Consider the following 13,719-nt stretch of genomic DNA (forward strand, 5'->3'; position numbering starts at 1 on the left):
AACCTCCACCTATTTTACCAATCACACAGGGACAAACTGTGCTCTTTCTTTTGGTAAATTTATGCATTCTGGCAAAAGTTTAGTTTTTTTATTTGGCTCGTTCCTGATTTACATAAAACATGTTTTATTTTAAGCTTTGGGCGTCTTTTGTTTGGAAACATTCTTACTTATTGCAAGACAAAATATGCAATTCTGACTACTTTGTTTTCCTTTTGGTTACCACTGGTAACTCTTGTATACTTTAGTTGGAGGGATGGACCTTTAAATTAGTTTATTTTAGAGATAGGAGGGTGGATAGAGTCAGACATCAGGGAGAAAGAGAGAGAGAGAGAGAGAGAGAGAGAGAGAGAGAGAGAGAGCAGCAATATACCCCATCGTCCTGACTTGTCTGATACAATAATCCAAACATTAGTTCCTCACATCAATATGTTAATGCGGCGGGTAATTTGACTCACAACGTCCTAATTTAGACCAGAACATTTTTCATAGTTTATGAAAAATCAAAACTCTTGAAAAAGGGCCTTTGTGCTTCTTTTTGACAAGGCGCTTTGTGGCCTCTGAGCAGCTGCCTAATCAAGTTTAGCCTCAAGACAGTTGTGTGTTTGAAGTCTTTAAAGTGACAAACACTTGAATATTTATTAAAAAGAGAAGATTAATCAGATGCAGGGAAACTGAACTGCGGAGGATGACTTATATTGTTTAATATGAATGTGTTCAGTTTCTAACATCTAAGTCAGAGTCTGACACATGAACCTGCGTGGACCTGATTCAGTGCCAACGTGTCCCCACGCCCGTCCTCGCCCCAGCCTTTGGAAACCGCTGCTCTTGAGGTTGGTGTAGGTCTATAGAGTTCTAATTAGCTGCATTCACAAACAGCGGCAGGCTCATCAAAATGCCGAGGCCTGCAGAAAGCCACAGCAGGGGTGAGCACAGTGTTTGTGTGTGTGTGTGTGTGTGTGTGTGTGTGTGTGTGTGTGTGTGTGTGTGTGTGTGTGTTGCATCTTGTACAAGTGGGTGTTTAGATGTGTGTGCACGGGAACCAGAGTGTGATTTGTGTACAGGGCTGAGTGCATGTGTGTGTGACACCAATGTGTGTTCCTGAATCAAAAGGAAAAAAAAAATGAAAAAAATAAAAATGAAGATTCACTTCGAAGCAGCAAACCGAGGCCCAACAACCGCAACAAATTCTACAAAAACGTCTTTTTTTTTTTTTTTTCTCCCTCAAACGGGTAACATCCATCGCCCTTTCTCACATTTGTATGCACGGCACAGGAGCAAACAACACTTCCGAACCACAGAGCACAAACAACAACAACCACACAACGAAGCAGTAAACAAAGAAGACGTCTCGACATCTCTCTGTTTTCCAGCCAACAAACAAAATGGCTTCCGAGCGCCGTTTAGAGGCAAATAAGACGAGAGGCAAAAACAGATCGCATGTTTTCTGTGAAAAGCTTCCAGAAACATTTTTTTTTATTTATTTTTTTTATAAGAAAGTGTCCTCCTGTTCTGCAGAACAGAGACTGAGCTCGCCTTGTATCGGCTGTGGATGTTATAGAACTCACAGTAACGATAAAATCTGGGAAAGTGCACGAAGGAAAAGCAGCACAGTGTAAAACTTGATACAAGATCACAGCAGAGAGATAAAATACAGAGATGAACATCAAACCAAGGAGACAGCAGGAGAAAGAGTGAAGAATCAAAGTGGAGAATTAGATGTTCAACAAATGTTTCCCCCCTTATACTTCACTGACATCGTCTCTTCTGTAAATATGCTCAACTATCAAAGCTGGGACATTTTTTCAAATGACAGAGTGAATATATGATCAACTTTTTTCTGGTTATTCATGAAACTAAATTTAAAGCATCACTAAAAAAAAGGAAAATGACAGATTTTAGTTTTAACTTCTCTAAAACAGTAGAAAATAAATATTCTTGCAAACAGTTTTTCCGCAGTGTTTACATTTTACTTCTTTTCGATCGGTGTCATCTTCCCTAAAGACAAAATGAGTCCAAACGACGGACATTACTTCCATGTCACGGATTGGACGCGTGATCACATGACTCTGCCCTGAAAATAATATGTAATAATACAAAATAATAACAACCAGTATGTTGGTTAGAGGTTGTGAATGTAAGTTTTGATTAATTTCCCAGCCCGACCTATAAAAAAAAAAAATCCTCCTGTATTTTGATCAAAATCTTTTTTCAAAACATAAAAGTCCCTTTTGGGCATAAACATAATACGTTCATTCAGCCACAACTTTATCACTGCTGCACATCTCAAACGTGTGGAATCTGACTTCATTTTAAAAGTCTAACCAATAAATTTCCAAATCATTTTCACTCACATGATCCCTTGAAAGTCAAAGAGGATAATGCATGTCGGCTTTGTCCAACTTGCCAATGGAGAGTCCTGCATGTCCAACACTAACAGGGAGTCCCGAGATCGGCAAATACTGAAGTCTCTGACCATGCTGCTGTACTCAAACAGTTCAAAGTGTTAACTGTCAGTTCATTTTGCAGATCAGTTCAGAAATCCTTTTTTGTCTTTGTGAGTACAAAAGTACAGGAGGAACCATGCAGAGTCCATTCTGGCCTCGGGACAGTGGATTAACCCTTTGCCTTCACAGGGCTCCTTGAGGGAGCACAGAAGGTTGTCCCTCCAGTCTAAATGTGTTTGTGGACTTATGACCAATGACCATGGGCAGTCATGTGTGGGGTATTGTGGCAATGTGGGGTCCCAAAGCCATTACACCCACATCCTTGGCACAAAGTCAACACAAACACAGGAAGTATTAACCTTCAACAGGGTTGCCCCTTGTCTTGATTCTGTTTGTGATTTTCATGGACACGATCTCAAGGTGCAGCCGGGGTAGGTCAAAAAACTCACATCTGCTCTTAGCAGATGATGTGCTTCTGTTGGCTCCATCAGGCATCGGGGCGGTTGCAGCCGAGTGAGAAGCAGTTTTAGTGTTGCAAAATTGGTGGTGTTGAATAAGTTTTAGAGAGGATGACCATGCATTCCTCTGCTGCCCTACTCAACTAGAATCATTCTCATGGATGAGTTCTCCTATGGAGAGCAAAAGTTATTCTGATGGTTGTGGTGTAAGAAACAGACTCCATCAATCAATAATATATTTATTCCTCATTGGCTTCTATAGTAGGATGAATAAATGAATGAGGTCCAAGTTCACCAAAAAGCAAACTGACCAACAGATATAACTGTGAATAGATCCATCTCAACACTTAATTAATTGGCAAAGTGAGTGACTCATTTACACATAAGTTCACGTCCTCACTGATGTATTAGTGCATGTGGAAGAGTAAACAAAGCACCGAGAGACAGAATGATTACACTGAGAAACAACTAAATATCTGACAAGTGACCTAACGGCAGCAAAGTCACAACCAGGACATTTTTAAGTCCACCGTGTCCCACCTCTGGTTAAAAAATAATAATAATAAACTGTGCATTCACAACAACAACAACAAGATCACTGGGAAGAAAAACACAGCGAGCTGATCTCCACAATCCACTCACACACAGAGGCAGGAAAGAATGAGAGCAGCAAGTCTGAAAAACAGGAAGTCTCCTTTAGAAATGAACTGGAGCAGATGAAAAACAAACTTGTTGCACCGAAGGAAAAAAAAAATCACAACATCACTTACTGAATGTATTTCGCAACACATAATTCATATGTTGTTTGGTATGAAGGAATATAGCAACAAATTCAACAGGTTAGCAAAGAAAAACTGCTAACAGGTGAAAGTATCAAATGTGAATTAATCCACCACTGAAAATAGTTCCTACAAAATAACTGTTTACCCTTGTTTAAGCAGCATTCATTAAAAATAAAATGTCCAATGATCATATTTCAGGACAATATCGAGAATGTCTTAATCAAATTTCTTGGGAGGAAATATTGAGGTCAGGTCAGATTGCCATGGACGGTTATGAGTATACAGAAATGGACTAACAGATCGTATTAAAGCAGCACAATCAGATCAGGCCTCTACACTGATCGGGCAACATTTAACATTTTGAGCTACATTAAGTAACTTAAAACTCCAAACAGCCTCAAAATCAAGGCCAACTATGCAATTCAAAGAAGTAGCAGAATACCAAAAAAAAATCTGATCCACCAAGCAAAACAGCATCAAATCCTGAAACTGCATCTTCATGTACAGAACATGGTTACCAAGACTTGAAAAATTTAAACAGCAAGCTAAGCAGCGGCGAGCAGGTGTAAGAAAAGGGGGAAGAAGGGGGGAGAAGAAGACGGCAGAGTAACGGGGGGAAAAAAGAGAGAAGGATGACATACTTGAGCCGGAGAAATGTCCGCTCCCCAGGGAGGTCGGGCCGTTCTTTCCACTGCTAACAGGAGGGGAAAACATCTACAAGACAAATAGAACACACATTACCTCCGAGAGCATTGACACTGCAGACAGCAAGACACATCTCTACAGAAACATGACTGCAGCTACGCATGAAAAGCTTCATTCCAAAACGCCGGGCCTAGATTGGCCTGAAAGATGCTGCTGCCAGATTCTGAGCACATTACAGTCTTTGTAGAACAGGTCTTCAATTTGACTGTTTTTTCTTTGTTTTATTTGATTGCACTTTTTTCTGCTTTAAAATTTTTTTATGTTTTGCTTTGGAAAGAAACTCTATATCATGAAAACAAAAAGGTCTATTATCACTGAGGATGGGTATAGCACAAACACCAGTCAGATACTACTGCTAAAATCAGAGGGGATGTCAAGATCTTTTTATATGGGTACCAAAGCATGACCAACAAGGCTCAAGTCAAACCCAAGAAGTCCAAAAAGTCAAGTCGCCAACATGAAAGGCACATCTTAAGTTCCTTGAAAAAAGGCTGGTCTCAAGTAAATAAGTCCCAGGTAAATTCAAAATAAGTCTGGAAATAATAAGTCCCAAATTACTTAAATCCAAATTGAGCAAGTCTTGAGTCCAGAGTAATCCTTGGTAAGTGAACCCTGAGGAAGAAGACCTGAATGAGTCCCGAGTGACTAAGTCCAAACTCACTCAAGTAAGTTCAGAATAAGAAAGTCTGAAACAAGTTAGTGCAAATTGAGTAATTCTTGAGTAAGCCTTGGGTAGCTTAGTACTTACTAGGTCAAGAGTAATTCCACAAGAAGTCCACCCTAAATATGGAAATCTGAGGGAAATTATGGGAGAACAACATGGCTAGGGCTGTCACAGTATCCAGCAGAAATCCAGAATAAGTCAGTTGTGAATAAATCCAAGGTAGGTATTGAGCCATTTAGTCCCAAGTCACTAAATCCCTAGTACACCCAGAATAAGGCAACCTTGAGTAAGTGAGCCCCGGGTAAATCCTGGTTAAATTGACCCAGCATATATCCAGAATAAGACTGATAAGTAATTAAAGTCCCAGCTAAATGATGCCTGAGTAGGTAAGCCCTAAATGAGCCATGGGTTACACTTGGTCCCACATGACTTAGTCCCAAAGGGAAGTCAGTCCAGAGTACTTCTAGAATAAGTCAGGCCTGAGTAATTAAGTCTGAGGTAAAACATGGGTACATTAACCCTGCATAAACCTAGGACAAGTGAGATGTAAGTAAGCAAGTCACAGGAAAGTAAGGACTGAATCAGTAAGTCATAGGTAGCAGTCGAAAGTCCCTAAATCCCTCGTGAGTCCAACGTTTGGTAAGTCTTAAGCAAGTCTTAGGTCTTGATTACTGAGTCAAGAGTGCGTCCAGAATGAGTCAGATCAGAGTATGTAAGGTTAGTAGAGCCACAGTATGGGTCCAGGTCATATCTGAGATCAAGTCCAAATAAAACCTGAGGCATATCAAGTTTCATGAGAGGACAAGTCTCAGTTCAAGTCCAGCGTCAAAGCCAACTAGTCTCAAACCAAGTCCTCGTCCTTGACTCTTTAGTGAACTCGTTAACGAGTCAATTTGAGGTTCAACAATGTCATTATCTCTTACCAAAATACCTTCCTTAAATTTTACTGAACATTCCAAATTTATTTGTACGACACATTTAAAGTCATTTATATCTTAAGGCCTTATGAATAAAAAAAATCAGTCAAAGTCAACCAGCTAGAGTCCAGAGTCAATATTTGTAGAAATCAAAGTCCATTCTGAAGCCATGACAGTTATGGCAAGAGAAGACCCGTGTTCAGGTCATGACTCCTGTCCACGCCTCTTGATTCCAGCTTTTGGTCATTTATTTTGTTTGAATACTTGTTTAAATGGGACATATTTTGGTTCATGTTGAAATTCAGTGGTTTGATACCCAGCCTTAATGATCCCACAGACCCTCAGCTCAGAGCTGAACACAGATATGAAGAGTTCAATTTCCAAACTACAGTGGGAACATTTTAGAGGAAGCAGAAAGAAATAAAATTTAAAAAAAAAAAACACAATCCTCATTCAGCAACAGGATCAGTTAAATTACCTGCTCACCTTTAAAACAAATGCTTCAAAAGTGTCACTTCAGCCGAATGTTTGACGGCTCATTTTGGAATGAAACGCTTCATATCTACTTCATATCTGACTTTAAACACATGAGATTATCATCAGAACTAGTGACCATCTGCTTTACACATCGACAGGAAAATCAAGCCCACACTACGACAGACTGAAGCTGAACGCTTACTGTAAGAGCTACTGTAAAGCTTCACAAAGACACACTTGACTGTTTAAGAGTGAGACAGCTGACCCCGACTGATAACCTCTCTGGATAAAGATCAGGCCCGTGTGTCGGAGCGTCTGATGGTGACAGCTCAATGATCGTAGCAGCTTCACACTTTCAGACACTAATGGATTTAGAATGTGTCTTATTTTAGTCCCAGTTGACCACAATTTAAGTAAATGAAACCCTTAATTGAACAAATTATTTGTCTCTCTTTGTTCTTCGCACGGCCTGTGGGGCCTTTAAATGCGTACGAGGGCAGCTTGTGTATTCAATGTCCCTCGAGGCTGCATCACATGACGAGAAAACAACAGTTTGCAAGATAAAAGATCCGATTCTGATTATTAGCAGGTCTATCGATATCCCAGTCGAAGCCTTTTGAGCTGCCGGCGTCAGCTTGTGGGCGTGCAAAGACAGATGATCGCATAAATTAATGCGAGCGGCCTGCGTTGATAATGAGAAGAGACGCACTCTGGCTGCTGCTGCTGCTGCTCTCCTTTGTTTGAATGCTTTTCAAGACGGATCATTGAAGACGGACTGATTGACATTTTTGGAAACCTGTTCAAAATCTTTGCGAGGAAAATGCGATAATATTCTTGTGATATGTGTCAGGGACTCTATTATCTGTATTTACAATTAAAGGTTTATCGATTTTGTTTCTGCACTTTTTGCATTATCATATGATGTTTCTACAGAGCGACTAAAGAGCATTAATTAACAACTTTACTTGGATTTAAATGGACTCGATTACATTTTTGACACCTTAAAATTTAAATTACTTTTATAGGATATCACACAGTATACAGAACTTTCTTTGTCCTGCTAGAAAACACAAACTGTGTAAATATATGTATTTTAATATTACCTCTGTATTGCGATAGAGTTTATGTTTGATTTTGTAAAACTGCATCGGTTTCATTCCCATAAAAGATCACTGTGACTTTTAAATAAGAATCCTGCAATAAAGGAAATGTGATTTTATTCTAATAAATGTCCCCATGCTGTTTCTTAAATGTTCTTATGTCGTCATAAAGACCTGAGAGCCATCAAATAATGACTCTGCAGTGATTTGATTGATCTTTTGTCATCTCTCAATACCTCTTAATTGACTTATTTTACATGCAGGCCGATTTAAGCCATGGCGACACATATTCTTTTATTACCGTAATAACACTGATCTCCTTGTGCATCCTTTGCACTACAGCTCACAATAACAGAGCTGTTCCATTGCTATTGTACTCAGAGATTAATACAGCACTGTGTGTTGGTACACACTGTATGATCTGAGAATCACTATATGATTATTGTGGTGTTCTAATAATAGCTTTAATCTATATTTGTATATTTCTATAATACTGTCATATCACCTCATGCATTGTGTGTGTGGGCGTGTTGTGTGCCTGAAATTTTATTTTATTTTTTCATCGCATTTATGTTTCTGTATAGATGGAGAGGTATATAGTCACCCTTTTTCATTAACATCAGCATCTTCACAAACCTTGTTCATTAAAATGATGCTGAATCTCAGATTTTCTTAATACCTTCTACTATCTCTAAAGAAAACCCTTAGCACTCACTCCCATTGCCCAGCCAACAGTGATAGGCATTACATTAATATTCTTAGAAGAAGTATTGTAGTAATATTTATTAATGTTTGTTTCCTAATTGTTCTTCTCATTCAGCATCATTCCTGCAGCAGATGTCTCTTTTTTTTATTCCCCATGCTTTCTCTATGTGTGATAAATAGGATTAATGTAAAGTCCGTTTTTCGTTTTTATTTGTGGATGATGGCTTCTTTTCTTTCTCTCTCCCTCCTCCTCTTCAGCTCAAAGTTGCTCCCAGAGGAGGAGAGGCGCAGAGAAAACATGGCCGAGAGCGGGGACACTGCTTCCTGCCCATCGACTTCACAACTGTTCGCTTTTTTTTTTTAAAAACGCCAACTTTTAAAGGGAGTGATGAGTTTGAGCATTTAACAGCCTGCTGCAGGAACATTTTATCTGCGCTGCGAAAGTGTGACACATTTCTCTCAGTTCGGCTGCCTGCCTGTCTGTCTGTCTGTCTGTCTGTCTGTCATGCAGATTCATGAATCAACATCGAGCTTTTTTTGAGTGTGACATATTCTATACAACACGGTGCAGAGTGCATCAACTCAAACAGACAAAAAGAAACATTTCATAAAATCCTAACAAGGGCAAAATAAATCAGGCTACACAAGAAGGAAAAAAAGACTTAAAATGAGATATACTACCATGGATGTTGGGAACATTTTCAATTCGCTGTTTCGCATCTATAAGACAACAAAATTACTAATGCAGCATCACAATTCTCTGCACACACACAAACAAAAATGAAAAATACAAAACCAACAGTATGCACTGACTTTGCTGAAAGTTAGTCTACATTAAAACACATAACTTCTAGGGCTAAATAGTTGCAAGGCTGAGTGGAAATATGCAGGTTATGTGCCGTGCAACTAAAAATGTAAACAGAGGTCGCTGTATGAAGCCTACAGGACGCGTTTAATTGCTCTTTAAGGCTGTGCTGTCATGATACTAGTCTGCATGTTTATTAATAAAAGAAAAAGAAGAAGAAGGTGCACTCGCTTACCGCGCTGAAATCCAGTAAGTCACTCAGTTCCTTGTCTGTTCCCAAAGCTGCCATCCGCTGTTGATGATGCATTTTAGCAAAATCGCACGGACCTAAAACATGAAAACAAATGAAGAAGATAGATCGATAGAAGAGGATAGGTAGACAGATTGATAGATGGAGGGATAGAGGGAGGGAGAGGAGAGAAGAGAGGAGGAAGACCTCGGCTGTTTTTGCGCACCGCTCCGCTCCGGGATCTCTTTTTTCCTCCACAGCGAAATAAATCCAGTAAAACAAGCTCAGAGCCTCGATCACAAATCTAGTTTTCTTTCATCCTCGGAGCTCAGTCCCCGGTTCCTGGTGTTGGCAGCAGGAAATAAATCGCAAGAAAAAAACCTGACAGGAAATAAAAGACTCGGGGGGGCAACAGGACGGGAGTGTTTTCGCGTGTGTTTTGGTCTGTTTCCCCCAAAGAAGTCCGACCTCTCCGCGCGAAGACGCAGCTCGTCCGCCGCGGCTGAGCCTGAAACACGATATAAATAAATAACACGCTGAGTCCCCGCGAGCCTCCCAGGAAAGGAAGAAAAGATCACCTCAGAAATATGTTGTGCTTGTTTTGTGTGAATGTGTCACTGGAAGAGTCCAGGCAGGGTGAGCGCTGCTCCTGACCGGGCTGAGGGTCCCCTCCGCGCGGCTGCGGGTGCTGTAGATCCCCGGGTACGCAGGACGGATCCCATGTGCGTCTGGCACAGCCTCGGTGTGATAAATGTGTTCGTGCGGCCACCTAGCTTACATTCTCGTCTAACACCGCCGCTGCTGCTGCTGCTGCTACTACAGGAGAGAGCGAAAAGAATAAGAAAATAAATAAAAATTAAAGGAAAAAAAGGTTTGTTGGATTGGCTGATTGGTGCGGTGATTGGTGGGTTTGATTCGGATAGGGTTAATTGAGCTATTTGGGGTTGAAAAGGGGGACTTTTTTGCTCTTCGGGACTTTAAAGAAATGCACTACTCCATCCTCAAACAACATAAGTTTGTATTTTATTTTTTTGTTTCATATGTTGAATACTTTATATTGAATATATGCTACATTTCTCTTAGACTCTTCCTACTCATATTTTAGTTTTTTTTTAAATCTCCGTCAGACAATCGTTCTTACCTGTAAGCCTCCATTTCTATATGCATCCTTATTTTTTGGTGCATTTTTAGTCCTCGTTTATCTTGGATTATAAAGTTTATTAAAACAAGTGCAGCTCTTGACCTGCATGCATGGTAAGCCCCCCCATACCCCCCCAAAAAAAAAAAAAAAACAGCACCAACACGCCTCTCTGGAAATACTTTTGTGTGTGTGTGTGTGTGTGTGTGTGTGTGTGTAGCCCACAGCCTGCTGGTATAAAATGACTGGCCTATTTCTGCAAATTACAGCCTGCATGTGCGGGTTCCTCTCACGGAGAAAAAAACCCCAGCAAAAACACACAGGTGCAGGTATGACATAAAGGCTTATTTGTTGCTGTGTAAAGTGGTCCTGCCTGCTGGCTCTTCACAACCTTTCACTCCCGGACAAAGTAAAAGCCATGTAACAGCTTATAAAGAAAGCAGCGGAGAGCATCCAGAGATCCACTTCTTTCTAAATATAAGCGCAAAAGTGTTAATTTGTGTTATGTTGCAGACATGGGGTTAATTCATTCAGCAACTTTTTGTTTGTCAGGGTGTTAATAGGACAGTAAACACAAAACAAACCTGTACTCTTTTTTTTACACATTATATTCAACATACAGCAAACATGCACTGTATGCAAAGCAGACCAAAACCCCAGTTATCAATCAGATACATAACAAAATGCAAACAGATCCAAGAGCCCAAACGCTCAGGCTCTCAGAGGTCAAGGGTGTCCCTGACAGAGGTCAATTAGTTTTGCAGTCAGCAGTGAAATACGTACACACATACAGCCCACAATCAGCATACAAAATAGAAGGCGCAAAAAATAAAAAACAGATTCACCGCGTTTAGGATCTCTGATTCATTCGAGATTCATTTGGGATATTGTTGTAAGAACAAAGGCATGTCACATAAGTCAATAGCTTTGCTCTGGTTGCAGAGACGCATCACATGTACAAAGAATGGTGACTCACGTTGCATGTTGCCTGCTCAGTGTTGCATTTTGAAAACACTAAAAAAAACCTAAAAACAACAGAAGACGTGAACTTAGCGACAATAGATAGAAAGGATAGAAATGAGTAAAATGTCTTGCTTTGTGGTGAGGTGGGCGAACAGATATGGTCGATGTGGTCAAAGTGATCGGCTTCAGTCTTTATAAGAATAACAGAATACTTGTCTTCTTAAAGGGACAAAAGGAGCTGAAGTCGATCAGAGCATACAGTGAGCAAGGTGCTGCTACACCTGTCGCAGGATTAAATTAAGGCCCTTTCAATCACAGTCTGCACTCCTGGAAATATCCCCGCGTGTGCATGTGTCAACACAACTGCTGGAATGTTTCACTGCACGTCTTTGCCTGGACTTTTTCCTGCCAGCACAGGTAAGAACAGAGCGGGCGAGTGGGGTGATGACGTTGACATCTTGCAACTGGTGAGAAACTGGTGGGATATATGGGACATAATGAAGCTGCTTTAAACTCTTCTCAACAGCATATGTTTTTTTTTTCTTTTTCTTTAGTCTGAATACGTTCAATTACACGTAGCGTTGAAACAAAAGCAGAAACTGTCATCGTCAGACTCGGCTGGCTCATCTAAATCTTGGACATTGTCGTTAGCATTACATCGTGACTTCTGCATTATCCTTTTGATATCAGGCCTGGGCTCCTAAAGACCCAACGCTAAGCTCTCCCTGTGAGGGGACATGTGTGAACGGGAAACACTGGAATGAGCAGATTGTTCTCAACATTTCACAAAATAAAAAATAAAAAGAACTTGAGGGGTGTGTCATGTGTGACAGAGGCCTTACTGTCACCTAAACAGCACCTTAATGTTGTCAGGTTTAAGAGTTAAAGAAAGCACAAGGTTTAAGGCACAGCTCCACTGATAGCGTGTCAACGCCTTCTATTCATTTCCTATGGAGAGGCAGTTGTGCAGTGCATTTTGGGATCATTGCGGCAAGTTTCAAAAGGAGCCGCCCCGCGCACTTGACCAGAGAGCTCTATTCTATGCAAATGAGTCCAGCGACCACCCTGACGAGCCGTGCACTTATCCAATCAGGTGCGGTTATTGAGGCTATGACACCTATTGGATTACTTAAAGTGAAAAACTACCAAGAGTGGGTGGAGAGGTCCAGGAGAAAATCAGAAGAAGCCCTCTTTTCAGCAGGTATACGTCCCTTAGGTTCCAAGTTGAGCACTCTGTAGCGATCCTGAGCGTCCACGCCTGAAGCACTGGAGACTTGGCATTATTGAGATATATTTCTTAAATCAGTTGAGGCCCAATCAGAGGTAGAAGAGTGAAAAAGTAAAGTTCATCAGGTTCAACATATTTCAGATGAATTAGTTTTCCGTCAGTACGAAGGGAAGCTAAGAAAACATCTGGCTGAAAGACTCGACAAGGATGAAGACAGAAAAGACACGCAGCATGTCATTACGTTAACTATGTTTCTTTTTGATTACAGACATCATTAAGACAAGAGAAGGAGTGGCTTAAAATAGGACAAAGACAGACATTTAAAATAACACATTAATGTCTCAGAGTGCCACTTTAGCTCAGCAGTCATCACATAGAGGCAGGCTGTCCTTCCAATAAAGACAAAAAGGCCCATGTCGCTTCTCTGCCATCATCGACATGTAAATGCAGGAAAGAGTTGCGTAACGTTTTCCCATCAGACTCTGGTTTAGTCTGAGTGTGTGTTAACCTTGAAGCAGAGCAGGAACACACAGTGATGGTCTGACACGGAGCACAGTACGTCCGTCACATCTGGGTCAAAACTGAGCCGTAGAAACCATCCGAGATGTGTGGAAGATGTTACGCAATGAGACGGGAAAGAGGGGTCATGGCGGGAAATACTTCCTGGCGTGACTCGGTCAAAGGAGCAACTGAATACAAGTCTGTACAAGTTAGCGTTGAGAAAACGCGAGACGATAAAAGGCACGTATGAAAAGCAACATACAATATAATAATATAAAAATATACATAATATGGAACATTTTTAACATTGATTGAGATACCACATACGTCCGATCAGTGAGTAATGCCTTTCTGAGTGACGTCAAAGTCCCTCTGTTGATCTGTGCTCAGACCGGACGGCGCTCCCTGCAGCTTGTTGACTTTCAGAGGCTCAAACATGTTTTAGTCACATGAGCAACTCCGTGTCTGACCATTGGCCCCGTCACCACGTGAGGGAAGCGAGATGGCCCCGCCCACTCAGCAACGCTGTTATGGAGGTATTTGTTGAGAGTACAATTCAAGGGGTACCAACATACTTTCTTTTTTTAACTAAATCAACTTTGG

The 13,719-nt window shown here is 40.8% G+C and overlaps 1 protein-coding gene across 5 annotated transcripts in view; it reads right to left on the minus strand.

Annotated features, from left to right (window-relative positions):
* tcf4 (transcription factor 4) overlaps nucleotides 1-13,719 on the minus strand; it is a 230,504-nt gene that overhangs the window by 208,421 nt on the left and 8,364 nt on the right. The window contains exons 1-4 of one of the 5 annotated variants that reach the window (XM_079365221.1): nucleotides 9,494-10,192; nucleotides 9,293-9,384; nucleotides 8,934-8,972; nucleotides 4,326-4,398 (exon numbers count right to left, since the gene is read on the minus strand). In XM_079365221.1, the coding sequence (XP_079221347.1) occupies nucleotides 4,326-4,398; nucleotides 8,934-8,972; nucleotides 9,293-9,364 (184 nt within the window). In that variant the 5' untranslated portion in view covers nucleotides 9,365-9,384; nucleotides 9,494-10,192. Of the gene's footprint in view, nucleotides 1-4,325; nucleotides 4,399-8,933; nucleotides 8,973-9,292; nucleotides 10,193-13,719 lie in introns of those variants that run through there. The other 4 variants (XM_079365223.1, XM_079365228.1, XM_079365225.1 and 1 more) reach the window with 4 other exon arrangements.

Source organism: Symphodus melops (assembly GCF_947650265.1).
Source record: "Symphodus melops genome assembly, chromosome: 16".
NCBI lineage: Eukaryota > Metazoa > Chordata > Actinopteri > Labriformes > Labridae > Symphodus > Symphodus melops.